This window comes from Natrix helvetica (genome assembly GCF_964273705.1).
Source record: "Natrix helvetica genome assembly, chromosome: 1".
In the NCBI taxonomy this organism is placed as follows: Eukaryota; Metazoa; Chordata; class Lepidosauria; order Squamata; family Natricidae; genus Natrix; species Natrix helvetica.
Genome location: NC_138548.1, coordinates 307,909,188 through 307,926,875, shown reverse-complemented (window position 1 = coordinate 307,926,875; position 17,688 = coordinate 307,909,188). Strand labels below are relative to the sequence as shown.

General features: G+C 36.4%; 1 protein-coding gene across 4 annotated transcripts in view; it reads right to left on the bottom strand.

Moving 5' to 3' along the window:
- The window catches only part of CACNA1D (calcium voltage-gated channel subunit alpha1 D), a 253,198-nt gene that overhangs the window by 135,597 nt on the left and 99,913 nt on the right, over positions 1–17,688 (bottom strand). For all 4 annotated transcript variants that reach the window (XM_081938854.1, XM_081938852.1, XM_081938855.1 and 1 more), the window contains exons 4-7: positions 13,465–13,604; positions 12,069–12,211; positions 9,593–9,745; positions 7,760–7,956 (exon numbers count right to left, since the gene is read on the bottom strand). In XM_081938854.1, the coding sequence (XP_081794980.1) occupies positions 7,760–7,956; positions 9,593–9,745; positions 12,069–12,211; positions 13,465–13,604 (633 nt within the window). The remainder of the gene's footprint in view (positions 1–7,759; positions 7,957–9,592; positions 9,746–12,068; positions 12,212–13,464; positions 13,605–17,688) is intronic.

Here is a 17,688-nt window from a genome sequence, read left to right as displayed (position 1 = left end):
GGTTTTGGGTTTGTATGTTGTGAGTTAAGACAATCATACTTTAATGCCAAGCATGTTCATTTTATCATTTAAGATGATGAAGCTTTATTTCCCTTCATTCCATCATCCAAGTCTCTCTTATCCCAGTCTCTCTTATCCCAGTCTGGATCTAGTAGTGAATGTGAGCTAGGCTACAACAAGTAGCAATGCTAGATGGGGAAGAAGACAAGAAGACTCAGATTTTATTTGCGGCTCTAACTTCTGTTAAGAGAACAAAAGAGAAAGAAAGGTGCATATTCACCTCTCTAGAAGTAGTACCGTATTTTTCAGAGTATAAGACGCACCCTTTTTCCTCAAAAAAGAGGCTGAAAATCTGGGTGCGTCTTATACATCGAATACAGCATTTTTTGACTCCCGAAGCACTGCTCCTTCACCAAAATGGCCATGCATACCCTTATGGAGGCTTTCAAATGCTCCTGGGGGCTGGGGAGGGCCGAAATGGGCCTTTTTTTGCCCCCCAGCAGCATTCTATAAGCCTCCATAAGGCTATGCATGCAATTTTTTTGACAAAACATGGGCCCATTTTCGTGAAAAACGATCCTCCCAGGAGCACTCTGCAAGCCCCCCCAAGGCTATTCATGTCTTTTATTTGAAAAAAAAAACAGGCCTGCAAAAACTCCCCCCCCCTTTGGAAAGCTCTTTAACTGATTGATGAGAATTACATTGATCAAGTGCTGTGCCAGCAAAAACAAAGTCTTAGGTGCTGCAGATTGTCAGCGATTTCCTTCTCCACCACATGGACAAATACACCTGGAAACATCTACCTACCTACTCTCTCTCTCTCCCTACCTACCTACTGTATTTCTCTATCTCTCTCTATTTCTCTCTCTATCTCTCTACCCCTTTACCTACCTACCTACCTACCTACCTACCTAACTAACTAACTAACTAACTAACAACTCTCTCTCTCTGCCTACCTACTGTATTTCTCTCTCTTTCTCTCCCTCTCTATCCCTCTATCTACCTACCTACTTTTTTAAAAAAATTGCCTCTTCAAAACCTTGGTGTGTCTTTATACTACATAAAATACAGTAACTTTTATAGAATGGAGATTAAATAAATGAATCTTTCCCTGTTGCTTTTAAAAAGATTCAAAATGTTTCACTTGCTTTTAATTCTAGGGAATGTCTCATTACTTCATATGCAGTAGTGGACTAAATCAAATTGATTAAGACCAACCAATAAGCATTTGTGTTCAAGTTGCCTTCTGTCTCCCTTCAGTCTCTTATCAGACAAATTATCTGAAATTCCTTTGATTATTTGGAATAAGGTCAATTTCTGTCCAAGGCTATCCCAGTATTGTGATATTTGGAACTGTGTAAGAGATGCCTACAGTATTCTTACTATATTGCTAGTATTAGAGATCTGTCAAGACTTTTAAGGATTGTAGACTGTGTGGCAAGAGAGCCAGTTGAAAATATTGTTTTTCAACACTAGAAAATGAAATCTACAGCTGATTTGCAGAAAAGGAGTATTAATATGTACTGCTGTGAGTAAATCCCACTATATTTCTGACTAAACATTAATCTTCAACAATTCTCTTGGAACTAACTGCTCTTTCCTGATTCTTTCTGTCAGCAGGAGCAGATGAAAATCCAGAAAATCTTATTCAATCTTATGCTCCTGATTTGTTAAGGAAGGATCAAGTCAGAGATCCTGGTTAGCTTTTCCCACAGTAGGAGGAGGTAGGGTGTGCTATTCACACAACTATATACCAGATTTTATCCATTTCAACTATTGCTTCTTATGCTTATATGTTTTAAGTTAAATTGACTTTAACAATAATTTTCATTGTTATAAAGACATTGATATTTTACCTCAATTTAAATAAAGAGGAATAAAATAAGTATTTCTGGTTGCTTTAAGTTTCTTGGGAAATACATTCAATCTTCGTTAGCTTTCTGGAAGGCTTATAAAACATGTTTTTCATCACCCACCTTGCAGATCCCCAGGAGAGTCTGCAAGATGACCATAGGAGATTAAGTGGGGTTTCTTCTCCCACAATCTTGGGTTTTATCTGTTTACTTTTTTATTTCACTTATTTTGGATTGTTTGCGGATTGTTATGGAATATTTAACTATTGTTGTACTGCATGCCACCAATGTCACATGTCTGTGAGATTGGCAGCTGTATACATAAATGAATAATTCTAAATGAATAATAAGCACCAGATTAATACACCAATTTCATCAATTAATACAGTACATGTCCACGGAGAAGTAAATACCATTTACTGCAATGGATCCTTATCTTATACATAGAGATATACCCTAAGTATCTCTCCATTTTAGTCCTTTTAAATACTGTACCTGTTACATGTCTTGAAATTTTGTATGTAGTGCATGTATGCATGTGCGTGTGTGTGTGTCATAATATTTTAATTGAACTTTAATATACTGGAGATTTTATCAGCATCTAGAATAGCCTTGAGAATCAGGATTTTCTAAAAAAGTGCAAGCTGTCCTAATAGGCTTTGATGTCTGAATAATAGGTCAACCAACCCTTGAACGCAGACTTCTAAGTGCCTGGCCAGAATGACATACAGTTTCTCAAAACCTTGCTGATTTCAAAGGCTCTGCTCTAAGGTCTTAGAGGCTCATATATCAAACGGGCTTAAAAGGGAATGCTTTTCAAATCTAACAGCTTACCCACAGCTTATCTGTCAGAAAAACTGCCCTATGTTCTTCCCTGTGTTGTCTGGATTTCAAAAGACAAACACAGCACAATCTGTCTCTTATCTGCATCCTATATGTCAAGTGCATTGAAGGAGGATATACTGTAGTTGCTACGAGAATCACAGCACTGGCATTGCATGCTTTTCACTTGCAATTTAATATAATACCCCCCCTTCCAAAATCCCAAGAGTTCTTAGAATACTTGTTATGCCTTTGTGTGCAGCCCATTTACTCCTAAAATAATACGTAAACATAAAATAATTTGCCGCGTTTATAAAATGGGTCTTTGGCCTTGTTACTTTCCTTGGAAGTCAGGATCATAAAATAGGCATTTTGACTGAAGCGAACATTAAGGTAGGATCTGCAGCTCAAACTAGACACTAAAAAGAACTTTCCTGCTTAGTGGTGGTTTCAAGTACATTTATATGTGTATGGTGATTTGTTTAGTGCCTCAAGCCAACTGGACCATCAGCAGTTTGCGGATATTAATAATGTATAAATCCCCATATTAGTGGGGATTAGGTCCAAGTTCTACATGACCATACAGCTCACTAGAAGACTATAGAACACTTGCATTTTCATCCAAGCTATGTCACATAGTTTTTATGGGAACACAATGGAAGGATTCCCAGGTTTCTTATCTTGAGCTCCTTAAGGGAAAATTTGGATATAAATAAAATCAATGACTAAAGAACTAAAGAACTAGGACTCAATGAGATGAACACAGCAGTATTTATGTCATTTATATTATACTAAGATTCTTTGGGCTTTTGTTTTCTTGTTCGCCACAAATATCTAATGTATTCCCTATGTCTTCTTAGCTATACTTCCCAAAACCAATAGCATAAGTGGTATTAGTTGGGTTAATTATATATGGCAATTGCCAGAAATTGGGGGGACTATAAACACAGGATTATTTGACCAAAACCATTACAATTATGTCACATTATACCTGATTTTATATTTCACATTTTTGGGGGGGAAATAAGAATGTAAAAATTATTTTTTGGTTTAGCCAAAAAATTAATTCAATTAATTATTGCCTAATATACTCTACATAGATCTGAATTATGAAGGACCAGGATGTAGATAAGCATGCACTTCTATAGAAGCAAAACACTAACCATTACAAATTGGGAAAACATCAACAAAGAGCTAGATTTGAATCTAGATACCTTCCAAGGAAATCACATTAACTTTTATACTCCTAATCAATTATGACAATCCATGTCATCTGCTGCATATGGATGTTATTTTTATTGTGTGACATACATAGGGTTAAATATTTAATTATAAATAATTTGTAGAAAGTTTTAAATAATTAAGAGACAGATTTGTTTATAAATATTACATAAAGAGACAATGACAGGTTGTTACAGTCAACACTCAGATCAAATTACCTAGTTACCTATTGAACTCTGAAACCAGTCTCTAAGAATCAGACATGACTGAACAGATTTTTTAAAAAAACACAAAAAATTGCCACTCATTAAACCATATCCAGGGCTTTCTACACAATGCAAACAACTGTAGTAGCTAGAATAAACAAAGACTCATCTTCTCACATAGACTCAGCTGTAATATGTTTCCTTCAATTATTGCTAAAAACTATTGATTAAAAGCAGTGAGTATAAATTTAAAATAGAAATTCTACACTCCGATACAAGATGAACACACCATAAAACATGAGCCTAGGATACCCCAAGCAGTCTGGATGACCACAAAGTGGCAGCAAATGGCTATAGTTTTCTATATTATTTTTGTTGCCACCTAGTAATTGACTGGATTTTTTTTTCTTGCAGCCTAGATATGATAGCTATAATCACGGTGTAAACAAACTTAGTCATTTGTGATAGGTTCTACAATCAAAACCAGATTAGCTACAAAACTCCTGAAGTCTTTGAAATAATCAAAGTTTACAGTGTTAAATCCATACAAAGATGGTTCAAATAAAGATGGTTCAAAAATATTCATTTATTTACTTGTCAGACTTACACCTTGCCTTTCTTCCAGGAGTGCATGGTGACACACATAACATTCTTTCCTCCATCTTTTTCCATGCAACCACATCCTTGCTGAGAGACAGTGACTAGTCAGAAGTTTCTGAGTTTCTATGGCTGATGGTGGACAAGAATCTGCTCTCTCTGCTTAAGCACTACATCTCACTAGTTCTTTTACAGTGAGAAAAGCGTCTTTCAAACCATCTTCTGGAGATATATAGAAAATTCTTACAAGTGAGTACTTTTATGCTTTTCTCACACTCTCTGTTAGGTACCGTACATCATAAAATCAAAAACGCAAAGAGCCATGGCAGATTAAGTTTTGTTCTGTTGGGATAGGTATTCCATGTAAAGCAGATTCAGATAATTACTCTCCATGTGAGATCCTCATGGTACATGGTTCATTTAAAACTCTTGACATTTAACCAGCATGCTTCAAAGTTCTAAGAGAGGCATTTATTAATGGATTCTCCTTCTCTGGATGTGATCAAGTGGAAACCAGACAGCCATCTGCTAGACATGAAATTTATATTTCTGCCGTAAACAGATGGTTGGACTCGGTGGCCTAAATGGCTTCTTCCAGCTTTAGCATTCTAATAGTTTCATCTGGTAATGTTCTCTGCAAATCGGAACCTTATTAATATAAACTTCACTCATTTCCTCCTCTATTCCTTACCAATGCAGTTTTATTTTTGATTCTGTAGTTTGCAAAGAGATGGCTGAACATTTCTCCTGGATAGAATTTTAGATAGGAAACCATCTAGAAAGTTTCTGTCTTATTTAGCAAAGGAATAATTTGCAAAGGAGTTCTCAATCCTCTCTGAAATGCATTCTCAATTATTTCTTTGCATGTATTACAATGGTTTCCATAAGAGAACTTTGCATTGGTCAGATGCCATTTTGTGCTTTGCATCACACTTTAAGAAGGATTCTGGCTAACTCATAAAGAACTCAGAAAATGACAGAAAGAATGGTCAGGGGATATGAATTAAGCCTTATATGAGGAAGTGAAGGAACCTGAAATGTTTAGCCTTGAAAAGAGAAGAAGGATAAGGCAGTACATTTTAAAGGCTTGAAAAGATGGCAGCCAGAGTAAAGGCCTGACCTCTACTGATCAAGTGCAGGACTCAGAATAATGGATTTAAATTGCAGGAAGGCTGCTCAATTTGGACTGAACGTTAGAACAGAACCTCCTAACGATTACTGTAGCTTGTTAGTAGAAACATCTCCATGCTTCTGTTTAATTGGCAAGAGTTACCACTAAGTATTATGAAGAGAGGGCCATCCTAGCCATTTATTTCTTCTCGTACAAATAAACAAGAGCCCTTTCCCTGATATGGCAAATAGGATTGTATTGTGGTGATTTCAAGGGGGCATTGTAATTGTGTGGTATCCACAAATAGAGTGTACCACCCATATAATAATGTGAGATATTTAAAAAGCTTATAATTAAATGGCAGTGACAGACAAGAATAGCATCTTTGTCGATTGTTTTTGTTGCTGAATATGTAAACACAGAATAGTTATTTTCTGTTTCCATGGGTGGCAGAAGCTACTTTAGGAATTAGTCCCACATGGGAGATATTAATTAAATCCCTGCTGGTTGTAGACAACACTTAATATTAATGGAGTTCTTCTGCCACCTTCAGTAGAAAGCAGCCTTTAGTTGAGGAAATAACTCTCTGTGCATCACAGTGGTTAAAATCATTACAACATTTGACATTGAAAACATTTAAAAAGTTGCCTAAGGGAGGAATATGGTATATACTCCAAGCATTTGTCAGCCTTCTGAGACCTGACATTACGTTCAGATAATTCTCAAAATAATTTTCAAAATCATGCAACAAGGCCTAACATGAAATAAGACAGTTTTATAAACAAAATAGATCTGGAAGAGCAGGAAGGTCAGCAGGGTTTCCCCCCCCCCCTTTTTTTTTTTAAATGACAACAAAAAATACTTTCCCGCTCAAATTTATGCTGCTAAAATGAACAAAATTTAACTAGCCAAATTTGTGCAACAGCTATTGAATTTTGATATTCAAAAAGAAATGCCAGGGTCCAGAATAATTTCAATCACCTGAACCAGTTTTTCAGATTAGGTTGACTACGTATCTGTCTATAACACCTGGACCCCAAATCTTTGCCTGCTATCTGATAAAAATGGCTACAGTTTGTATCTAGTTCTATTTCAGATAATGAAATGACATTAATATTACTTCCCATGTATTTTCCAATTTGATCATAACAAACATTGCAAGTTGGTAGCATTTTAGAGAAATATCAAGCCAGCTGTCAGCTATTGTAAAGGACTGTAAATGATTGGAATCACTTTGAATATTTAGATCTAGGCTGCAATTACTGTACAGGAAAATAGGAATACTTCTATGTAAAAATGCATAGAATAGTGCTATTGATATTTTTATTACTTCAAAACATAAAAAAAGTATTCAGAGGCTATTCAGATATTGCAGAGCTACAACTCTCATTAAGAATGACAGGAAGTGTAATATGTTTCATTATTGTAGTATAAGGAAATTGAAGAAGGAGATAATTTAGTCCCTGCTTTTAATTATATTTTATAAGCTCAATACTTGCCAAATAGAATAAAACTAAAAAAAATGTTTCTTTTTGAAACCATGTTGACATGGAATTGTAGATCTCCTCCTTGTTATTTATTTGTTCTGTAGTAAATTGTACGCCGCCCCGAGTCCCTTGGTGGAGAGGGTGCGGCATATAAAATGGATTAATAAATAAATAAATAAAATAAATATTTTTAATACAAAAATCTCAAAGTGCTTAAAAATCATCAGATACAAAGACTTTTACAAAACTGGACATTTTGATGAAACATATTGTTGGAAAACGTACTGTTGGAAAACCTATAAACACAAGATTTGTTTTAAATTGTCCATACTGTTTTAACCCAAGTAATCCAAGAAAAGTGAGCTTCAGCTACTTACCAGAGTGGCTCACAATTACAAAATAATCCCAGAACTCCTCTTTTAAGATGAAATGTTTTCAAATACACAAAAAAACACCTCTTACCCAGTATAGCACATCTGTCCATCCTTCCATGGTTATACACTGGAATACCGTTAACATTGCATAACCAAAATTATCAAAGTTTGTTATGCCTCCATTTGGTCCAGGCCAGCCACCCTTACATTCAGTGCCATTTTGGGGACACTGGCGTCCACTCCCTGAGAATGCACAAGGTGCAGGTTCCTCTTCAACTAATATTTCTAAAAGTGAATAAAAAATATTTCAGGGTGAGCGGTATTCAGCCTCTGGCTCAGAAAAAAAAACCCACAGCAGTCACAAGGATCATGTATCTGAATGAACATTAAAAGCTCAATTTCATTAGACCTTGAATACTGATTTACCTAAATCATTATTCAAACAAGCTTACGCATGTACATGTTGTCCTCTATCTGGGAAGGTTTCTTTGTGAACTAAACTATACGAAAGATACATACTGCAATTCCACAGTTTTTAATCTGATGCTACAAGGATACGAGAGGTTAACCTTGATGAAAAATGGCCTTGAAGATACTCTGTGTCTCTGTGTGTGTGTGTGCGCGCGCGCATGCGCGCCATATTTTTTGCACTGTAAGATGCACCTGACCATAAGATGGACCTAGGTTTAGAGGAGGAAAACAAGACAAAAAACTTCCAGATGGAGCTTGAGAGGACCACAGACAGGTGTCCTCTCATGTGCCAGCTCTGCCTATTGACTCCTGTACTGCAGAAAAGAGACATAAGAGGCAGGCAATTACAAAAACAGAAGAGGCCCGGGTTCAGCACTGTAAAAGGACCGCACCTCCGCAGCCCGGCTGCTGTTCACCAAAGATGCACAGACATTTCAACCCACTTTGGGGTGTGCGTGTCTTATAGAGCGTAAAATACGCTATATATATTGTGTGTCTTGGTGTGTGAGTGTCTCTGTCTGTCTCTGTGTGTATACACATTTCTATCATGGCATTATATACTAATGTGCACTTACCAGACTTTACTCTCTAATAAAAATCTGATAGAATGGTACTTTACAAAAAAAAAACAGGGTCATATATTAATTAATATGAAATATTATATCCCATCCTTCTAGTGAGGTCTCTAGATTTATATTTTATACATATAAAATATATTCTATATTACATGCCAATACAAAATAAATCATATAGGGGTTGACAATTACAGATTTTCTTCAAAAAATAAGCAAAAATATGTTTTTATCTATTTAAGAATAGTAAAACTGTCCTGATCCCAGAATCATGTTTGCTATCGTATTTTCTTATTTAACACTACATTGCTATATATATGAATAATACCTAAATCTAAGTCAGCAGATTTCTATTTTGAACTTTGAACCGTTTCTTTGTGAAATTGTCAGAACTAATTAACCATTAAGAATGAATTTTAAGCAGTTATATTCTTTTTGAAAACCTAAAGATACGGAATCAGCCTCCGAGAGAATATCATAATATCGCCAGACTCCTCATCATTATTAATCATCTAAACCAATTTTTTACTTTTAGGTAGGCAGTCCTATAGAAGTATTTATTGTACCCTAGCTGGCTGCAGATCTTGGCTGCAGTTACCAATGGTTTTAACATTTTCTCACAATTTTGTTCTGATGTAGATAACCTGAACTGATAATTTTTACTGCGAATGTCACATTGAGTGATGCAGAAAGCCGTAGATGTCTCCCATGCAGAGGGAGACAGGGAGGATATAATTCTGACCCCATTAAGTCTGAGTTTTCAGAAAAAAAGCAATATGTCATCTGCATTTATTTGGTGAGAACTATTACAGCTTTCAACTAATGGTTTCTGATGCCACTGTTCAATTCCAGTTAAAAGTAACAATTGCTTTACTCACCTGAATCTTCAAAATAACACGTTTTATGCATTTTTCCAATAAAAAGTTCCAATCCTATAATAGCATAGATTATGATTACAAATAATACCAAAAGGGCAATATGGAGTAAGGGTACCATGGCTTTTATAATTGAATTCAGGACAACTTGTAAACCTGTAAGATAAAGAACACTGGTTATACTGTTTTGGATTTTTTTGTAGCTACAAAGAACAAATGCAAAAACACAAATAGGCATCAGGACTAAAACCGCTGCCACCCCTCCTATTTTTAGCACAGCCTTTACAACCTGGGGCACTGCAGAAATATTGGACTACATTTCTGACTCTCTTGCAGTCAGCATGATTGTACTGGGGGTGGGAGACAGCACAGATAAAATAAAATCACCATGCAGATACACAATACTTTAAGATGCATTTGAGCATAATACAAGCTCTAGTTTTGTTAAGGGAAAGAAAAAAAGCTAACTCTTATTTGGACTGAGATTTTTGTATACATACAAAATTAGAGATATCAATCTGCTGCCAATGAGAATTTTACATCTTACTAAAAGGCTTTTTCTCCACTTATGGACTATCTCTGACAATTCCTTGATCCTCCGTTGGAGTGATTTTCCTGAACCACATCAATTGCCATCATTTCCATGGCAACAGATTATAGTGTGATAAACATAGCATTATGACCTTGCGTATGGATGAAATATTAAAAGCAAAGAGATTAAAAGAACAGATGCTTCATTCAACCCGAAATATTCTCAGAGAGAGAAAGAAAAGAAAAGAAATGAAAAAGAAAGCCAATGAATGTTTGGGAAATGTTATATAAAGGATTACATGTACAGTAATTCCACCTGTTATTTTGTTAGTTGTTCCAGTAGCCTTCCTGCATATAATAGACTCACTCTCGCTAGTTAGGGCCAAAGTTTAACAGGGTGCAAATTGTTTTTTTTTAAAAAAACAATCTATTAGTATCTTAGAAACTTTTTGGAAATTCTAAAAAAGGTCATGAAAGGAGATAAGTGGTTTTGTATGGCCAACATGTTGGGCACAGTCTCAAGTGTAACTCTGCTGAAGCATAACAATTACTTCGCTCATCTGCATGTATGGCTGCGTTCGCAATCATACTGCAGGCCTTTTTTGGACTTTCACCTGAAACATTAGGCGAACCCAGTCAGCCAACTGCAAGATATATTGCATTACTTTATCTCTATGCTAACGCAACCATGATTGCCGTACTCAGTAAACTATGTTTACGTAGATCATGGCTTATCAGAACATATTGACACAGATAGGATTATGTGCCATGGTTAGACCTGTTACACAGAGCAGATGAATTATTTCTATAATGCAGAATGTTTAAAAGCTGTTGCTCAGAAGAATGACGTCGTATGTTAGTCACATTATATGAAAGCAGAAAACAAAGCAATCTAACTCACACACTGCTGTAATCACCTTATTGGCTTAATTTCTTGATACAAATAGTATTACCTTCTACAAGGCATTACCTTCTGGAAATACTGTAAGGGCCTAATAGAAGTCAGTTACATATGTCAGAGCCACCAAAGCTGGCAGCTGTGCTTTCGGTTCTCTTTAAAATGTACTTAATTTATATCAGGAGTGTCAAACTCCAAGGCTGCGGGCCGGATGCAAGATGTGCTGGCCATGCTCATGTCCAATTTAGCGAAGGGGGGGAAAGTCCTGATACATCATGACAATGACATGATGGCGTGAGTTTGACATCTCTGATCTATATTCTAATTTCACATGCAGCAATGTGAGTGAATGATGCCATATAATATAATATTCTGACACTAAGTCACTGGGTGAGTTCTGCTAGACTCTCCCAAGGCAAACCATACATGCATCAACCAAATCTGTAATAGTGGTGAATGATGGGTCAGGTCACAAGACATAAGACCCTCACTTGACACACCCACACCTGAAATCCTTATAAACACTACCACTGGCACCCCCTAAACTCCACTGAAGATGTTACTTAGCCTGGTAACAACCCACAAGCTCAGAATGAACCTTCACCCTCAAATCTGTAATATTCCAGCTGTTTTCTACTTCAAAATATTCAATTTTATTTTAGATTGCCTTGAGTAAAGGTAGAGCAGAAAGGTATCCACTACCACAGCAGCACTAATAATAATACCTTTTTAAGGGGCAGACCAATACATGTGTAATATAACAGTTATTTTACTACCTAATGTGTAAATTATGGCCTAAACCATGAAACATAACAATCTAAACTGTTTTGCTTGCTTTGCGGATTTGAAATAGATCTGTATTCAACTTGAAATCTCAGTTTGGATTGTATCTAAATAATCTTATACCATGTCATCATTTATTTTATTGTACTGTATTATACAGAGAAAGGGGAAGGGGAGGCTATACCTGAGCCTGCAGAAAAGTTTATTAAAGTAACCTAGTGATGTTTTTGTTTGAATTCCCAAATAATTAATGAAGCAGTGACTTACTGGGCACTCCTGATACGAGCCGGAGGGGTCTGAGGACACGAAAGGCTCTTAGAGCTTTTACATCAAAACCACCTGGTTTGCCACCGGAATGGCTCCCCCCTTCTGTTTCTTTGGTTAATTGTTCCAAAATTACACTAAACAATCTGGGGAACAAGAAATAAAAGATTCCATGTTGTTGTTACTATAACATAAGATAATGAGGGTTTTTTTTCATAAAGGAGGTTTAAATTTGGTGTAATTCAGAAGAACCTTTAATGACTTATGCATACTGTACGTGTATTATGTAAAACCTAAAAGATCACCATTACAACAGTAGAAGAGCAGCTTTCACGGTTTAAAAAATAGCTCAGAGTAATTTAAATGCTTCCTCCTTGGAACTCAGTGAGAAGGCATCTTTCAGGAGTCAGACCTAAAACGTCAAATTCAAACTCAGACTCACTACCACTATCCAATTCATATTTCTTCATATTCAGACAGAAATGTGTTTGTATCCAGATGTTGCAGCCAGCTTTATGCACACTTTTATATCTAAATATTGCTCACCTGGTTATCTTGTGATAACCAGTGGCTAAGATAGACTGCTAGAGATACTGTTCAGTCATTATTTTGGAATACATTTATTTTCTGAGAGGATAGTTCAAGTGTTGTTTATCTTTTGGACTAGAGTTTCCACACAAAACAATAATTCAAGCAATATCACTCAGAATGCAGCATAATATTTTAAATGTTTGCAAACTATTCATTGGTGAAAGATTTGTTTCTTAATAGCTCCTCTTTTTTGCCACTTTCATTTAAATAATCTACATTAATTGTCTGAGAACAAAACAAAAAAAAACTCGTACTAATTATTCTGATACAGTATTCCAAGACAAGGCTACTGGAATTATTTCTACCAAACAGAAGTTTCATTATACTTTTCTTGAGTCTCCCCTTATATTTTTAAATTCTCACTTTTAATAATTATGGGAAAGTGTACATAAGAACCGCACGTTCCTCTCATGTACTATGTGATCTCTTTGGCATGAAGGAATCTGTCTTGTGCTACATTTCACACCTCAGAATACACATATACGGCTTGCTATGCAGATATTATTTCTGTAAAAGAAAAACATTATACAGAACAATTCTAAGTATGTGTTTATATAAACCTTACTAAAGGATGTTGTTATATAAAATTCAATGGTGTCCTCTTAAAGAGCAAGGGGAATATATTCAAGGATTAGATTTCCTATTTGCGAAATAATTGCAAAGCAATTAAGTATTTGACAACACTGCAATCTCATAAAGCTGAAGAGAAGGATAATTACAGATTCCTTGTTTGAATGTTATAGCAAATACATAAAGTAGAAACATTTTTAGGTGTTAATTTCTTAGAAAAATTAAAAATTGTACTTACCCTACTATAACTATTACAAAATCCAGTAAATTCCATCCATTTCTAACATATGCGTTGGGATGTAATAATAATCCATATGCTACAATCTTCAAAAATGTTTCAATTGTAAAAATAATCAAAAAGGCATATTCTACTTTTTCCTGCAATAAACACATTAGAAAATGAACAAACCAATCATTAATAAATTAAGCACTGAATTATATAATACACTTATGATTTGGCTCTTCTAATGCTTGCGTATCAATCATTAATAAAAAGAATATCCAGTATGTTCTTTCTTAGTATTCAGAGAACCAGTGAGGCTCAAATATCATATATGCATCCACAATGTCAGAGTAAGCTTCAAGTAAATGCTTAATCCCTTTTAAACTACTGAAATTGCTCACAAACTTCAATGAGTGATTTCAGACTAATGATTCCTTAAATCATAATATCATTATATTATGCAGCTTATTTATTTACTCAATTTGTATAGTTGCTCATCTCAAACTTGCGCCTGGGTAGCAATGTTATTTCATCTTTATTCCATCTGTGTGTTTCTCAAGAGTTAATGATTGTAAACTGTTCCTTTATAAGTTTAAAACAATCTAAAATGAGTAATAAATAAAGCATAATAAAGATTTTAATTATAAGCACTCTGCTACTGTAACACTATTAATGCAAATTGTTTCCCCTATAAACTAATAACATATTGAATGATCAATCGTATATTGCAGTCTTCCCTGACCAGATGCTCAGTGAAGTTGTAGGACATTTACATTCTCTGTAACTACTGGTAGGTAATCATAAAGACATCAGTCAGAGACCTTCAGAATGACATTACATTGCGTTAAACTTTCTCCAGCTCAACAACCTGGAGCCAGAAAAGCTATCACCTAATATTAAAGCATAATTGGCTGATTGCACATAAGGCATTCAGCATAATCTTGCAAAATGACATCACACCAGCATTGCACCACTCTCATGAAAACTCCACAAAGTGGTATTTACAGTTATCTAGAACTTATGTAAGGTTTCTTTTATTTTGTTTAAAGAGTTGGGGTGAGAGTATGAATGGGGAGAAATCCGTTTTTTAATGCTTTTCTAACTGGCCAGGAACATGAGAAAGGATGTTAACATAGTAAATGTAAGTGAAACTGGAAGGCAGTAGGAAGGTCCCAGTGCTGAGTTTAGAAAAGAGGAAGAAATGAGAAGAAACCCAGATGACACGTTTACAGAAAACCCACGTTTACAGGGACGGTGATATAAGGAAAGTAACTGACTGCAAAGTATAAACGCTGTTCTTCTGAAGCACTGGGAAGAGCTGAGATAGGGATTTTGAAAAGTCTTGGTTGCACATAAGAAAATACCCCTACATTAAAGTGTGTGTGTGTGTCCGTGTCTGTGGTCTCTCTGTATGTATATTTGTCTCTCTCTGTGTGTAAAATAATTAAAATCTAAAAATACTATATTAAAAAACTAGTACCAGAAAGATAGATGGCCCAGGGTACAATCTTCTTATCCCATCAACCACCTGCAGTATTGAGCACCCCTGTCAGGGCCACAAGTCAGTCACAAAAACCAGATTTTGATAACTTCCAGAAGGCCCAAAGAATGGAAGTATTTCTCACCTCCAGTGGTACAATGTTCCAAAGGGCTGGGGCCACAGGAGAAAAAGCTCTTCCACTTGACCTCAGCCACTGGAATTTCTTAGCAGACTTGGTCTACAGAAGGTCACTGCAGTGAGTGGAGTGAACTAGTCCCACTGGGATGAGAAGGCTCCTCAGATACCTGGACCATATATTTTTCAAAAGAGATGAGGTAGGATAGGCTAGGATAGGGTTTAGAATATCAGCAGGAAGGGCTGGGAAACCAATAGGGTAGATTTGATCGACTTGTGCTATAAAATAATTTCTCTCTCAACTGAATTTGGAACAAACATAATGTTCTGAGTTTTTGTTCAGGCAAATCACACCCTACTCAAAACAGTTCAATCAAACTTCTAAGGCACGATTTATTTATTTATTTATCATTTTAAGGTCTGAAGGAAAACACATTTTCTATTGCATACATATCTCTACCTCATACCAAATTGGCTTTCTGCACTCTTATAGTGAGTTGGACTATTCAAATTGGCACTTTCCAGGCTTCAGAATCAATATCATACTTCTTACATTGTTGTCTGTTTGGCAATTTCAGACCTGCTACAGCGTAACTCAAGCTGGAAAAAAAGCAGTATTTCTGTTTGCAACAATGACTCTTAGTAGAATTTATAACTGGTGTTATAAATTTTCCAATTACAGGTAGTCCTCTATTTACAACCATTAATTTTGCAATGGTTCCCCCCTCCCACCCCAAAAGGCAGTGAAAAAAGTGGCTTGCAATTGGTCTTTGCACTTATGGCCCTTGCAGATTCCCCCACGGTCACATGATCAAAATCCAGGCACTTGGCAACTGGCATGTATTTACGACAGTTGCAGTGTCCCAGAGTCACCTAATCAGCGTTTGTGATCTTCCCAGCTGGCTTCTGACAAGCAAAGACAATGGAGGATGTCCGATTCACTTAATGACCATATGATTCACTTACTAACCATGGTAAAAAAAAAGTCTTGAAATCAGATGAGACTCTCTTAACAGCCCCCTTGCTTAGCAATGGAAATTCTTACACTCACCAGTTGTCATTGTAACTGGAGCGCTACCTGTATCAGGAATTTACCTCCCCACTCCCACTTTTCCATTCTCAAACTTCAGCTGACCATGTATTTACTTCTCAGGTTTTTAGGAAGTGGAAAATATAATATGGAAGTCATTGGTGGGATTCAAATAATTTAACAAACGGTTCTCTGATCTAATGACCAGCTGGATGGGCATGGCTTAGTGGTCATGTGACCATGTGGGCGTGGCCAACTCAACATCACTCAGGTCGATGGGCGCTTTGTCTTAGCTGTTACAATGTAATAAGGGTTAACCAGAGAGGCAGTTTCTGTAAGCAGGGCAATAAAGATTAAGCTAGAAACAACACCAGAATGTTTCCCTCCTGCTTTTCTTACAGGATTAGCCCTGTAAAGTGGGGGGGGGGGGGAAATAAGATTTCTTCCAACAACTGGTTCTCCGAACTGCTTAGAAAGTTAACAACCGGTTCTCCCAAATAGGTGCAAACTGGCTGAATCCCACCACTGATGGAAGTGTATTTAGTTCGCTTAGTCACTTACACTGTTTAAATGGCCGTGAGTTACAAACAAAAGTAGAGGAAAGAGGTACTAATATTACAACAATGATGAAAGCCTTATAAGGAATAATCAGCTAGTTTTCTTGTTTCTGTAAACTGACATCAAATAGGCGTGCAGACATCAAGCTTTAAATAATTGCTGTGTTTAAGCAAAATGTTGAACATGGCTATTGAATTAATCATTTTCTTGGTTCCCACAGGATTTCACTAAGGTGGTTTCACTCATGTAATACAGAGATCCCCAACCCCTGGGCCGTAGATTGGCACTGATCTAAAGCCCACCAGGAAGCAGGCTGGGCAAGCAATAAAGAGCCATTTATGAAGGAGAACCACTATGTCTCTGGGTTATTGGTTCCCATCAAATTGCTTTTGCAGTATAAAATGTAAAAGCAGTTTGTAAGTTACATAGTAACATATAGCAGTAAAATAATCCAAAAAAGAGAGAAAAGGTATTTAGAATAGAATAGAATAGAATAGAATAGAATAGAATAGAATAGAATAGAATAACAGCATTAGAAGGTTCCTTGGAGGCCTTCTAGTTCAATCCCTAGCTTAGTCAGGAAAACTTATACCATTTCAGACAAATGGTTATCCAATCTCTTCTTAAAAACCTCCAGTGTTGGAGCCTTGGTAGCGCAGTGGTTAGAGTGCAGGCTACTTCTGCTGATTGCTGGCTGCCTGCAATTTGGCAGTTCGAATCTCACCAGGCTCAAGGTTGACTCATCGTTCCATCCTTCCAAGGTGAGTAAAATGAAGACCCAAATTGTTGGGGGCAATATGCTGACTCTGTAAACCGCTTAGAGAGCGGTTCTAAAGCACTGTAAAGCAGTATATAAGTCTAAATGCTATTCCTATGCTACAGCCCTATCTGCGCATGTGTGGTATATAGGCAGTGCGTGAAACCACACATACCCCAGTCTCAGTGGTGGGTTTCAAAAATGTTTAGAACCTATTCTGTAGGTGTGGCCTGTTTTGTGGGAGTGGCTCAGCGGTCATGTGACTGGGTGGACATGGCC